Source organism: Microtus oregoni, unplaced genomic scaffold, assembly GCF_018167655.1.
Source record: "Microtus oregoni isolate MIOR12 unplaced genomic scaffold, Mior012 000016F_ref0000370, whole genome shotgun sequence".
NCBI lineage: Eukaryota > Metazoa > Chordata > Mammalia > Rodentia > Cricetidae > Microtus > Microtus oregoni.
The window spans coordinates 33195381-33209576 of record NW_024543075.1 but is presented as its reverse complement, the minus strand read 5'-3'; the positions used below and the strand labels follow the sequence as shown (position 1 = coordinate 33209576).

Sequence of the window (14196 nt, the reverse complement as noted above, 5' to 3'; positions counted from 1 at the left end):
CTCTCTCTCTCTCTCTCTCTCTCTCTCTCTCTCACACACACACACACACACAAAGTGTCTCCTGTAAGCCACACTGACCTCAACTTCATTATGTAACTGTGCATGGCCCTATGGCCCTGAACTTTGATTCTCTTATATCTCCTAAGGGGTGAGATTACAGGTGTGTGCTGCAGTGCTGGGGCTTCATCATGCATGCTTGGTAGGCATTCTGCCAAGACAGCACTCAAGACACTCCACATTTTCTAATCTACCTTAAAATCAACCCTCTTTCAGAGACTGCAGAATGCTCAACCCTAAATAGGCCATCGACATCTTACCCCTTCCAAGGCTCAGAGATCATCACAGGGTGGAGAGTGAAAGAGGGCAAGAGCCAGAGGCAGCAGGAAAGTACAAGGAAACAGGGCTTCTGGACACAGCACTGAAGCTGCACATATGAACTACTGCAGTTGGGACGGCATGCATAGCACATGCTTTATGATTTTACAGGGGCTTACAGTTAAGGAGATTGCCTTGAATCTCAGAAGAGGCTTTGGACTTTTACATTGTGTTTAGACTGTGAATGACTATGCGAACTTTTGAAATTGGACTACATACATTTTGTATTACGATATAGCTAAGAGCCTATAGGACCAGGGAGTAGAATATGATAATTAGGAAGAGAATGTTTCTGAAGGCTTGATTCCCAGTTGATGGAAATGTTTGGGAAGATTTAGGAGGTGTGGCCTTGTTGGAGGAGGTGAATGAGTGGGGCTAAGATCTGAGGTTTCAAAAGGCTCATACAATTCCCAGGAATCTCTTTCTGTCTCATGGCTGTGAATCAGGATCTCAGGCATTCTCTCACTCTGCCATCCTAGACTGTAAACCTCCAAAAACCATAGGCCATATTAAACTCTTCCTTTTATAAGCTGACTTGATTATGTTGTTTTATCACAGCAATAGAAAAGTAACTAAGAAAGCTACAATAGAGATATTTATACTCTGCATTTATTATTGCTTAATTCACTATAGCAAGTAAATAGAACCAACCTGGTTGTCCATCAACAGATGACTGTTGATAATAAAAATCTGGCACACATATAAAATGCAACACAATTCATCTCTAAATAAAAATGAAGTCACAAAGCTTTCAAGAAAATGGTTAGATTTAGAATGTATAATATTCGATGAGGTCACACAATCTCAGAAATAAAGATACCAATGTCCTCCCTCACAGGAGGCTCCAAACCTATCATATATAATCTATATAAACAAATGTACATGTGAGTATAGTATAACATGTAGAAAGGATAACAAGGAAAGGTAAGTATTAGGTGATAAGAAAGGACACACAAGTCATGAAAGAGGGTATAAAGCTAATTATTTTTCTAGTTATAAGTTTGTTGTGGAGTGTGTGTGTGTGTGTGTGTGTGTGTGTGTGTTGGATAAGTGCATAAAAATATAATTTATAGTGAAAGTGCAGAAGCCACTGTGAAGCCCCAGCTTCAGAACAGCTGTTCTAACTTTCCCAAAGTCCTTTGAGATGTTGAGACTTTGGTTCTGTGTAATCCTGTTGTGTGATTTTTTTTTATTTGCAAGTTCTTTACAATAAAGCTTTAATCACTAGAAAAATAATAAGTAAATTTAAAAAACTGGCAGAAAACCCCTACCCTCCAAGATTTACTTACTATATTTTTAATCTTCCAAGGAGCCTTATGTTTGTAGTGTTCAAATGCACAATAAACTTTAAAGTGTCTGTAATTGAATCAAATGAGACATCATGGGATTTATGATCCCTAGTAAACGGCAGTACAATAGAAACAGGAGGCCCTCCATAAATGTGCAGGGTTTCAAAATGATGATGACCAGTGAGGTGCAGAGGCACTCTATCGGCAGTTTAGAAATTGAGGTGATAAAGTTTCTGGAATGATCTAATTTTCTATGCATATATAAAATTCTATCAATGGCTAGCATATAAATATTAATTTTATCAAGAAAATTTATATAAATTTATATTTATTTACTCACTTGGATTATTCTGTGAAATACATATTTTGTAAAAGATGTTGACAACCTTAGATGATATTATGCAAAAAATTCCAAACCCCCACCCATTTCATAAAATGAAGAAAGGGGGAAAAGAGAAAGAGAATAGTAACTAATGATTATTTTGTTTTGCTTTGTTTTTAAGAAAAACTTTCACTTTTAGGGAGAGAAAATTTTCTAGGAATACCACTAGTTATAAAAACTGAGGAGAAATGGATTATTTTATCTGGTGAAACTCAAACATCTGAAAACTGTTTGAAGTTTTAAAATGTAAAGCATCAAATCCTATTAGCTGATATCTTAAAAAGAAGGTTCAGAGACTAACAGTCTCCCAACCTGCTAAGCACTAAATGTGACTAAGTGTGGAGGTAGGATGGGAGTAGGAAGGAAGAAGGGGGGGAGGGGAGCGAGCGAGCAAGAGAGCCTGTTTTTCCACAAGCATTTTAAATCTAAAATTAAAAATGCTGCTTTGTTTTCATTTGCATTTCACTGAATTATAAGTAAAGCTGAGCATCTTATCAGATATTTATTGATGATTTTTAGTTAGTTCATCTTTAATAAAACATTTTAAATAATTTCATTGAGGTATTCATAATTTCCTTGTTGATTTATAAAACTTGCATATAAAAAATATTAAAAATTTACCATTTGTTATTGTTACAAATTTTAACTGGCACTTTGTTTTTAATTTATATTAACATATTTCTACACACAAGTTAAAATTTTTAAGTTAATGATTTAATTATAGTGTAATAAATATTACAATAATAGCACATATTATAGAATATTATATAATATATGTTATAATAAATAATTTAATTTAAAATTTTAAATAAACCATTCTTTGTAATTCTTGTTTCATTTTTTGTTCCAGACTATTATCACAAAATATTCTTCTTATGTTGAGGATTACCTATCCTCAGGATGCTATAAAGTAATTATTATACCTTCTCCTTCAACTTCCTCAGTAATACTGAGATCTCTTCAAATGCCAAACTTATAACTATTATTCTATCATCAAGATCTTGGGAAATCATTTCAGAAAGATTAGCACTGTATCACCAACTTTGTTAGATGCCTCCTCCTCCTTACTCTTGCACCTTGAAATCTGAGTGCTTGCAAAGCCCTAGCTTGTCCCACATAGAAAACTTTAATGGTTTTCATGGAGACAGCATTTAAGTGCAGAATAGCCAACATGACACAAAGAAAGTAGAGCTGTTGAGGAACTGCAAAGATTTGTTTTCTGGCTAATTGACTATTTCATTAATTAATTCAACAAACACTCAAGTCAGTAGTCTCAATCTGTGGGTTTCAACCCCTTTGGGGTAATATAAAATGTATATCAGATGTCCTGCATATCAGATATTTACATTACAATTCATAACAGTAGTAAACTTATAGTTATGAAGTAGCAATGACAACATGAGGAACTGTATTAAAGAGTCAGCGCATTAGGAAGGTTGAGAAGCACTGCTCTAACAACATCTACTCATAACACAGTGTCAAAGCTGGGCATTCCCTAATGGAGCATCAGTGCAGTAATAACTGTGGCTAGCACATGCTGATTGCTTTCTATGGATATCAAACTCTGCCTACATTTTATATCAATTTTCTCACTTTTAGTATGGGATAACAGTATATTCATGAATATAATTATTGAAGGAATAAGTGAAAAATAATATATGTGAAACTCCTAGAATGAAGACTACTGGATATTTCTCATATTATCTTAACTATAGTAGCTCTGGGATTATTATTCTACTGTTTACTGTTTGGTCAAAAGTGAAACCCTAGGCCCCTGACACCCCTATATCCAAGGACTCTCGGATGTTTGGTCAAAAGTGAGATCCCAACCCTCTGACACCCCTATATCCAAGGAGTCTGAGATGACTGAAGTGTCACCTCAGCCCCTGGCCTGGGAGTTGCCTTAGTCTGGACTCCACTTCCGGAACTGACCACTCCCCAGGGAGGGTCAGGATCACTCCCACAGGCTATTTAGGCTGCCGCCCAGAAAAGGAACAAGTGGTCTTTGGGTTTTGCATTTATTAAGCGTGGACATTTTTTATTTGGTCTAATTTGGTCTGATTGGAATTATTTGCATCTGTGGAGAGGCTCGTCCTAAGATTATTCCTAACATTTACTATAGCTTTGTAAATAGTGTTATTACTTTTCCCACATTACAGATAAAATGCTTAGTGGATTTAAATGATCATCCAAGGAGAAAAAAATAAATGTATCCAAGCAATGTTTTTGTGATAGTTTAAATGTAACTAGTTCCCATAAGCTCATAGGGAGTGGCATTATTAGGTGTGGCCTTGTTGGAGAAAGTTGTCTCACCGTGAGGGTGGGCTTTGAGATTACCTATGCTTAAGTTCAGTTCATTTGCTGTTGCATTCAGATCAAGATGTAGCTCCTTCTCCACTCTCAGCTCCTTCTCCAGCACCATGTCTGCTTGCATGCCACCATGTTCCACCACGATGATAATTGATTAAACCTCTGTAACTACAAGCTACCTAATTAAATGTTTTCTTTTATGAGAGTTGCCAAGGTCATAGCATTTTTTCACAGCAATAGAAACCCTAATAGGGAAAGTAGGACTCAAATTCACTAGGTTGTTTTTTTTTTTGTTTTTGTTTTTTTTTTGTTTTTTTTTTTTAATGAATGTTCCCTTTCTGTTGCAGGATCCAAGCTACAATACTGTAGTACATCTAGTTGTCAAATGTATTGTTGTCTGATGTGATCAGCATTTTTTCTTTTCACCCAAGGAACCCTTCTCCACAAAATTCATCCAAGGAAAAAAAATTATAGAGAGGATTTCTCTGTCTAGTCCTGGCTGGTCTTCTGGGCCTTGCTATGGAAATCAGGCTGGCCTTAAACTCACAGAGATCCTCCTGCCTTTGCTTCCTGAGTGCTGGGATTAAAGGCATGTGCCCTTGCACCTGATTTTTTGTTTGTTTGTTTTGCTTTGTGTTTTAGGCAGGGTTTCCGGTAGCTATGACTGACCTTGAACTCACAGCTGACCTCGAACAGGTGGGTTGGTACAGGCACGAACAGGTCTCCAGTTCCTCACTTTTTCATTTTTTTTCATAACCTTGTCTTTAATAGACTTCAGGAATAACAAGTAGTAGAAATCAATAGAAAAATGTCTCCCTAATCTGAGTTTATGTGAATTTTAAATTTGTTTAAAAATTGAAAAAAATACCAAAGAAATTATAAGAACAGCCTCCTCCTTCAAGGTCATCTTCAGCCACAAATTAGTTCAGAGCCAGCTGGGCAACATGAGACATCCATCTCAAAAAACTATACTTACATAAAACCAGAAAAAAAATTAAGCCTTATCAATATTTATCCATAAATCAACATTAGCATCTCACCATTCTTGAGTTAAAAAGTATGTAATCTATAATGTGGATAATAATTCAGGAGGTTCTTCACTTTATTGCTTTTTGGTATACTGGGATTTATTCCAGTGTATATGAGCTATATAGATTTACACATTATGCTAGCTAGTTTTATATCAACTTGACATAAGCTAGAGAAATCTGAAATGAAGAAACTTAATTGAAAAAAATGCCTCCATAAGATCAGACTATAAGACATTTCCTTAATTAATGATTGATGGGAGAGGGCCCAGCCCATTGTGGGTCGTGCCATCCCTGGGCTGGTGGTCCTGGTTTTATCAGAAAGCAGGCTGAGGAAGCCATTAAAGCAAGCCAGTAAGCAGCACCCCTCCGGGGGCTCTGCATCAGCCACCGCTTCAGGTTCCTACCCTGTTTGAGTTTTTGCACAGGCTTCCTTCACTGAAGGACTATGATATACATGTGGAAGTATAAGTCAAATAAAAACAGCCTTTTCCTTCCCAAGCTGCTTTTGGTGATGTTGTTTTGTATAAGGGTTTTTTTTTTCTCTTCTGCTACCAGTCCCAAATAACGACACAGAGACTTATTAATTATGAAGTAACTACACCTTAGCTTAGGCTTGTCCCATTAGCTTTTTTTTTTTTTTTTTTTTTTGGTTTTTTTGAGACAGGGTTTCTCTGTAGCTTTGGTGTCTGTCCCGGAACTAGCTCTTGTAGACCAGGCTGGCCTCGAACTCCCAGAGATCTTCCTGCCTCTGCCTCCCAAGTGTGGGGATTAAAGGCATGCACCACCACTGCCTGGCCCCCATTAGCTCTTATAACTTAAATTAACCCATTTATATTAATCTATGTCTTGTCTCATGGTTTCTTACCTTTCTTTCATCTTGCACCTACTATTTCCTCTTAGTCTGCTGGTGGTTCTGCCCTTCTTCCTAGAGTCCACTCTGTCCCTGAAGGAAGACAGAAAGAATTTCAAGAAAGAAGTCACAAGTTGGAGATAACAACGTAATCGTGAGTGAAAAAGAGGGTGACCAAGCTGGCACCTCACTTCTAGCATGTCTTCTCCGGAAGTCAGCTCATTAAAGTTATAGGAGTGGCATGCTTGAAATAAATTTGGAAACACTTGTAGTTTGTCATTTGATCCAAAATGATGTCTGCGCTAGCCAGGGAGACTATGGGGAGGCAAGTTGAGTTCTTCACCTTTAGTACAAATTTATAGAGGCATCAACATTTCAGTAGTCAAGAGAATCTTTTTGCCTGTTTCTTTGGTTTTTGTTTTTGAAGACAGAGTTTCTCTGTATAGCCCTCTCTGCCCTGGAACTCTCTCTCTCTGTGTAGACCATGATGAATGAAGTTTCGAAAGTTTAAGTCTCAGGGCAGAAGAGATGGCTCAGTGGTTGGGAGCACTTGCTGCTCTTGCAGAGGACCCGGGTGACTCTCAACTGTTCATAACACTCTTTCAAAACTCATCGTATGTACACTTAAGCATGAAGACAAAATTTTTCAACATTTTTAGAAATCTGAGCAGTATATTTAAAGATTTTTTAGCCTATCTGGATTTTTGTTTTTATTTTGTTGTTTGCTTGGGAGGCAGCACTTGACTGTTTTGGAAGAAGGTACTAGAGATTGAATCCAGAACCCCACAATGCTAGGAAATTTCTCTACCACTGAGCTATGACCACAGCCCAAACCTGTTAATATAAAAAAATTCTGGTTGACATTAGGAAAGATGGAAAATTAGTAGCTGGATTTCAAGAAAACCCTTTGTATCACTGGAGAATGGAGCAGATAAAAATGAGTATTGTATTAGCAAGAGTAGTTGAAAATGCATTTCTTCCATTAGAATCAAAATCTTTGTGAGTTACCCTTTTCAGCTTATGACAGCTATTAAAGCCAACTACAGAAATAACCTGAACACTGAATCAGATATTTTAATAAGTGTTTCATAAAGAATTAAAGCTTTTAAAACTAATGAAATCTAGTCAGTCACAGTGAGTTCACTAAATATTTTCACTGGGGTTAATGGATTTTTATACCATTACTATTTAAAATCTCATTTATTTTAAATGTTTCTTTTTGCTATATTTTTTACATTTTATAGATGTCTTACAATTCCATAAATAGCAGAATTCTAATAACGCTTATATAATATATGGAGAGCTTTCCGGAGGGGTACAATAGAAACAGTTTGGAGAGCCACGAACACAGGTAAGAGAGCTGGCACTGTGGGTGTCGGGAACATGGCAGGATGGAATTAGCCCAGCAGGCTGTAAAATCACGAGTTTGCTGAAGTCTCCATGAAGGACGCCTCGCTGGGTCTTCATAATGGAACGAGTGGGATTAAGAAAAAAAACGACTAATTGCGAGATTTGTTTAGTGTAACAGCCGGTATTTACCGTCAGAAGAGATTAAAATTCTCCAAAAAAAAAAAAACAAAAAAACAAAAAAAACTAACCAAACAAACAAACAAAAAAAAAACCCAACCATGTTCAAAAGAACAGTACAGGTTGAAACCCATTTCACCTCTGCTCCCAGAGGCTCCCAAAGACTTGACCCTGTAGCATGTTAATAGCTAGTTACCCAAAAGTGTGCAGAGGGGGAGCACCTTTAGGTGTAATGATTTGTCTTTAAGGGACTGGGGGGGGGGGGGGGAGTGCTAGCGGATGGGCACCGAGGTCCCTAAGGAGAATAGAGCTGGAGGAGCTGAGTGACTGGGGGCCAAGAAAACAGTCCTGAGGACTGAGGCCAGAAAGGTGACTTCTCTCCGAGGCGCGTAGTCTATCAGGAAGAGGCCAAAGGTACCTGAAGTGGGGCTGCGCACCCGCGCTTGGAAAGAGAAGAGTCACACTGTAGGGTCGGAAAGGGGACTGTGAACTGGTACGCGTCCATGACTCTGGGGCCTGGTCCCTCCATCCGCCAACAGAGGGAGTCGGAGGATGGAAGAACCGGACTCCCGGTTGTGACAAAGCGTTTGCACCGGCCCTCAACCAGCGTTGCGTACCCTAGGGTCGAGAAGGAGGTCAGAAGATTCCGAGTTTGCGACGGGCACCCGCGTACTGCAGGCGCCAGGCGCCCGGCCTCGCGCCCACCGCGCCGAATTCTCGCGAGAACGGCAGCCGCCATTTTTCCATTGATTGCCGCGGGCCGGGGGAGGGGCGGCGGCGGCGGCGGCGGCGCCCTGGGTCGGTGTCTGCGCGCTGGCGTCTAAGGCCTGAGCCGAGGCCTCCGCGGTTGCGGGAGCTCAGGCAGTTGGGAGGATGGCTGCCGCTGCCCTTCTCTCCTGAGACACCGAGCCGCCGCCGCCACCTCCACCCGTCCCCCGCAGGCAGGGCGGAGACGAGCGGTCGGAGTCTGAGCGATGGTGCCCGGCGAGGAGAACCAACTGGTCCCGAAGGAGGTGAGGGGCCGGCGAGCCGGGCTAGGCCCGAAGCCTGCGGACCGCTCGGAGGCGCGCAGGCCCGGGGCGGGAGGCTGGCAGGGACGAGCGCCGTGCGGCCGGCTGGACGGTGGGCGCGGCGGGCAGTTGGAGACCGCGGGCTCCCGGGGGCCATGTAACTGGGGGAGACCCCAGGCTGCGAGGGACGAAGGCATCGAAGACTGGACCGGAGGAGTCCCGTCCCGCTCCGGGCGGGGGTTGGGGAGAGAGAGTGGCCTTCTTTGAAGTCCACACTTCACACGTCGAGCCGAGAGAGTTAGGGATCATTTCAAAGAAAACATTCTGGAACAGTTGCCCGTGGGCAGGACAGGGTGACCGTGCTGTTTCTGGGGTTTGACAGTGTATAGCTTACAGGGCCTGTGAAATCTACACCCAAGTTGAGATCTGGGGGACGGCCGACTTAACTGTTACAGAGTTTTGTTTTGTTTTGTTTTGTTTTTTTCCAACTCCTGTTACTTCGTTGTACTATTGGCCTGCCTAAATGGGGCCTACCCAGGATTGTTCAAAAAGTAGGGAAGTGAGACTTAAATGGGAAGGCAGTAGATAGCCGAGTTAATTTTACCATCTGGAGAGGTGAAAATTTGTTTTATTTGAGTTTTTGGTTGTTCGCTGGTGTTGCCAGTTTGGGTGACTTAAATTCTTAAAAGCGAGTGACATGAGACTACCCGGACTTCTTGGCTTCCCCTGAACAGTAAGTAGTAGAAGATTAAAGATGGAATCCTGCACTGGCCAGTGGATTTCGACATATTAATAGTCTGGTTGACTTTATAAATATCCCCAGCACTTTGAAACATGTATTTTTAACTGCTGGTCGTCAGGCTTAATGCTTTGGATTTTTATGTCTCATATACCTTAAATAGATGCCAAGTGTTAAGCTGAATTAGCACGGTAGGCTCTTTATATCCATGCATGATCATTTCAGATTCCTAAATGTTTAGAGCTTTTTTTATATTGTAGCAACTCATTGCTACACCGACAGCCTCTGGCACAACGCAGAAGTGACTTTATTAGGGTTTGTACCTATCCAGTTAAATCCCCCGCTTTCATCAGATGGACAATAAGTTGATTCCTAGGGTTTTGTTTTGCTCTTTGCCGTGTAAGCGTTGGTGAATTGGAACTCACTGTACAGGCAAGGCTAGCCTGGAACTCAGATATTCGCCTGCCTCTGCCTCCCTAGTGCAAGGATTAAAAATATGTACCCCTGCTACCCGTATGTTTGTTGTTCAAGGCTGAGTTAGGTGTCAGTATTTATCTGTGAGGCATCACTAATTCTCTTTAGAACAGATAAACATGAATTAGAGGTCTTGCTTCTGGAACAGTTTCAACACCTAAGGGGTGGGAGGTGGGGAAACTGGAGTCCAGTCAGTGGTTTTGTACTTTGTACTATATCAAGGAAGGAAGTAGTAGGTTTTAAGAGAAAGGTAACCTTCATTTTGTTTGATGCTGGTTTCCATTCTAAGAGATAAAATTAATTCTTAGTTTCTAGCTTCTAGAAAAAAGAGCATAGGTGGAACCCTGCATAAGATTACAGTAGTAATTGGATTTGTGTAAGTCTTGATAGAGATATACACATACCCTGATTTGCAGGAACTTATCTGTTGTCTTAAAAACTTCTCTTGCAATGCTTGCTTTCTCTCTTGGAAGTCTGACGTCTCCCTTATCTGATGAGCCTAACTTTTTTTTTCTTCTGGATTTTATGTTCTATTTCCTGTTCCTTGGTTTTCACTAGTTTACCCATGGTTCCTGCTTCCTGAGATCATGCACAGTACTGCTCTTGAGATGCAAACTTGTTGCTTTTAGTCAGTGTAAACTTTTGTTTTTAGCTTGTAAGATAGTGTTTTCTTATTTGATGGCCCTACTCATTTTCCTTCCAAGAGGTTATTTCTACTTCCATATTTGCTTCTGAATTACCAGGACTGTGTTCCAAAAGGGAGCCAGTGTTCTCTTAACCAAATACATGGACTTTCTCCCTTCCTCTTTCTTGAGTTTTTTGTAATGTTAGATACTTTAAACAAAACAAACATCCTGTCTGCCTGCTATTACCCAAAGCCTGTTTCTCCTATTCATGCTTTTAACAGTCAGTTTTATTTTCTTTGTTACTCAAATAGTTAAATCATACAGTGGTAAATCTGAGAGAAAATCGTGGTAATCAGCTAGTAATTTAAACTTCATTTTTCATAGGGCTATCAGGTTGAAAGTGACTTCAAGCAAGGCCTCAGTGGCAGGTAGAAGACTAGAGCTTGGGTGTCCTGTCATTTCTTGCTTGTCCTCTTAAGTTTACTCCTGGTTACCTTGTGGCAGTAAGAGTAGTTTCTAATTCTTCAGGTACTTGTATTTGGTGAGATGAATTGCAGAATTGAAGGCCTTTCTGCATCTATTCCAGTGGGCTATATTAACAATCCTAGAAAAATTTATTTTGCTTCAGAGAGGCTCTGACCCTTATAGATATGGCTTTTGATTTTGTGTATGAATTCATACAGTTGTTAAGTGAATTAAGATTATTTTGGTTCCTGAAACTCAGGGACAAATGTCCCTTATAGAACTACTGGAGACAGCATCTTAGTGTACAGAGATTAACAAACTGTAGCTCAGCTCCATCCTGCTTTTGTTAATCAGTGATTTTTGAATTGTTGAATTAAAAAAAATCAAAAGAATAGTTTTCTGTGATACATGGACATGGTTGACATGGGGATTTCATTATTAGGACACAGTCTCCAGGGACGGCAGCGGTGTTGAGTGGTTGCTGAATATATAGATTGTGTGCAGCTTGATATTCAAGGCTCAGTACACTTGCTTCTGGCCACAGCCTGCCTTTTCCAAGCTTATCATCTTTCTTCCCATGGAACAAGTTTTTAATATAGACAAACAGGCTTTTCTCCAGTTTGTTTCATACTTCTGTTTGTGCTGTCCCTCTCTTCTACTGACTTCACCTGTTCAAAACCTCTGTAGTCACTCCATAAGCCGTCTCCTTTAGTTTGAAAAGTCTCGAGCATTTTTATCGTAGGAATTTCTCCTTAGTAGGCTTCTGCGTATGAGTGGAGATCACTTAACAGTTCATAAACAGTGCTTTGGATGTCTATTGTGGCCCTGCATTTTATGTTGTTCAGTGGCATTCCTTGACAGCAGAAGTGGCATGTTTCTCCCTTTTGTTTTTATATATTACAAGTCTAGGGGAGGGTCTCTGCTGGAGTATTGACTAGTAAATATTCATTTGTATGCCTATAAGGATGTAAGGAGACTTCAAATTCTAACGGGCTATCCACCACTTGGAGGTATTCCACGGCATAATTGGCAAGCTGATTCCAAATCCATGACTTATCCCCATAAATCTTTTTTCTTTCTTATTAGGAGAGCTCTATTATTTTAAGTTTTTTTTAAATATTTATTTATTTATTATGTATACAATATTCTGTTTACATGTATGCCTGCAGGCCAGAAGAGGGCACCAGACCTCATTACAGATGGTTGTGAGCCACCATGTGGTTGCTGGGAATTGAACTCAGGACCTCTGGAAGAGCAGGCAATGCTCTTAACCACTGAGCCATCTCTCTAGCCCCTATTTTAAGTTTTTGTATTGAGAGAAATCTAGATCTTTAGTGTCATCTTTTGATAGTGAGCACTGGTCAGCGTTTCCATGGCTGAAGATGAAGGAGGGGGACAGCAGAGCTCACTGTTTCTATCTGGAGTCTATCTATGTTCCTCAGTTCTTCCCATGCTTCTTGCCTGTTCATTTGGACAGGATCCAAATGGGGTACTCCTAAATAGTACCCCAAAAAGAGCAAACGGAGAGGGTGGTGTTCACTGAGGAGATCATCCCTCTTTTACTCTACTTATGTTTTTTAATTGTGGACTATTGATTGTGGTATTGAGATTGCTTGCTTTAGTATGTCCAGTTTTAGTTATTGCTTGGGGGTGGTTTCATGCTGTTTCCTTCAAAAGGTTTGGGACATAGCATGTATGAGTACTCTGCCATGTAGGAGAAAGTTAGAATAGACACCGCGTATCATAGATTAGAAACAGTAAGGTAAGGTACGTATTTATTAATGTTTTAATGGTTTTTGTTTTTTGAGACAGGGTCTCTCTATGTAGTCCTGGGTTGCCTGGAGCTTACTATGAAGACCAGGCGGGCCTTGAACTCACAGACCTCCTCCTGCCTCTGAATGCTGGGACTAAAGGTGTGCACAGTACACCTGACACTACTAAAGTTTTAAAATGGATACTTTTAGCACAGAGCCTATAAATATAGGAAAGAAGTAAAAAATATGTGTAAATGTAAATTGCATGCTTTTTTTATGTGTAAATGTCAAGTGTTTGTGTGTGTGTGTGTGTGTGTTTTGTGCTGTCACTACTTCTTACATTTGGAACTGTTTTCGGCACCTAACGATGATGGTAATAACCAGCATTTATTGAGATACCAGATACTGTCACAGGTGCTTTTTGTTTATTAACTCATTTGAGGACAGCAGCTTCACAGCTGTATAGGAGAGATCTCTAATGACTATTGATTTCCCTGTTGTCTTTCTTGTAGATTAAATCTTTTCATCACTATCTACTAAAGACCTTATTAAATGAGTAATCTTTTAATTTTAATCTCTCTTGTTTAAACTACTTGGAATTGGGCTGGAGAGATGGCTCAGTGGTTAAGAGGACTGGCTGTTCTTCCACAGGTTGTGAGTTCAATTCCCAGCAACCACATGGTGGGTCACAACCATCTGTAATGAGATCTGGCGCCCTCTTCTGGTGTGTCAGCATACATGGAGGCAGAATGTTGTATACATAATAAATAAATATTTTAAAAAAAAGATAAAACTACTTGGAATTGTTGTGGTGCTGTATTCATTTTTTATTTATTTTAAGCAGGGTTTCTGGTATCCCTGACTGTCCTGGAACTCACTCTATAGACCAGGTTGGCGTCAAACTCACAGAGACCTTCCTGCCTCTGCCTTCTAAATGATTGCTGGGGTTAAAGAGATGCACCACCACCCAGTTATTTTGTTCATTCTTACAAAACATTGATTTTTGCCTGTGAGAGGCTTTTCAGATAATACCCACCAGTGTCTTAAATGGAAGTATTGATAGAGAGAGGTCTGGCACTTCCTGATATTATCATTTAATGAAGTGAAAGGAGATGGAATGCAGACTATGTGTGAGTCCAATTCTGGTGAGAAAACAGTGGACATCTAGGTTCTATGCAGTGCCATAGCGGGAGGCTATACTTCGGCGTTGGTGGTTGGCATTTTTCTGTCTAAATGCTTGCTTTGTCTGACTGTAGTTTTGCATGCTTGTCATTTTTGAGTAGATATTGATGTCATACTGATCATTATTACTTATATATCACTGTGGGTTTTTTTCTTCTGCCTTCCTGCTGTATTTGAGTATT

At 40.1% G+C, this 14196-nt stretch overlaps 1 protein-coding gene across 3 annotated transcripts in view; it reads left to right on the top strand.

The window, feature by feature from the left end:
• Positions 1–8585: 8585 nt before the first annotated feature.
• Usp47 (ubiquitin specific peptidase 47) overlaps positions 8586–14196 on the top strand; it is a 99099-nt gene continuing 93488 nt past the window's right edge. For 2 of the 3 annotated variants that reach the window (XM_041665986.1, XM_041665985.1), the window contains exon 1: positions 8589–8777. In XM_041665986.1, the coding sequence (XP_041521920.1) occupies positions 8739–8777 (39 nt within the window). In that variant the 5' untranslated portion in view covers positions 8589–8738. Of the gene's footprint in view, positions 8778–14196 lie in introns of all 3 variants that reach the window. The other variant, XM_041665984.1, reaches the window with a different exon arrangement.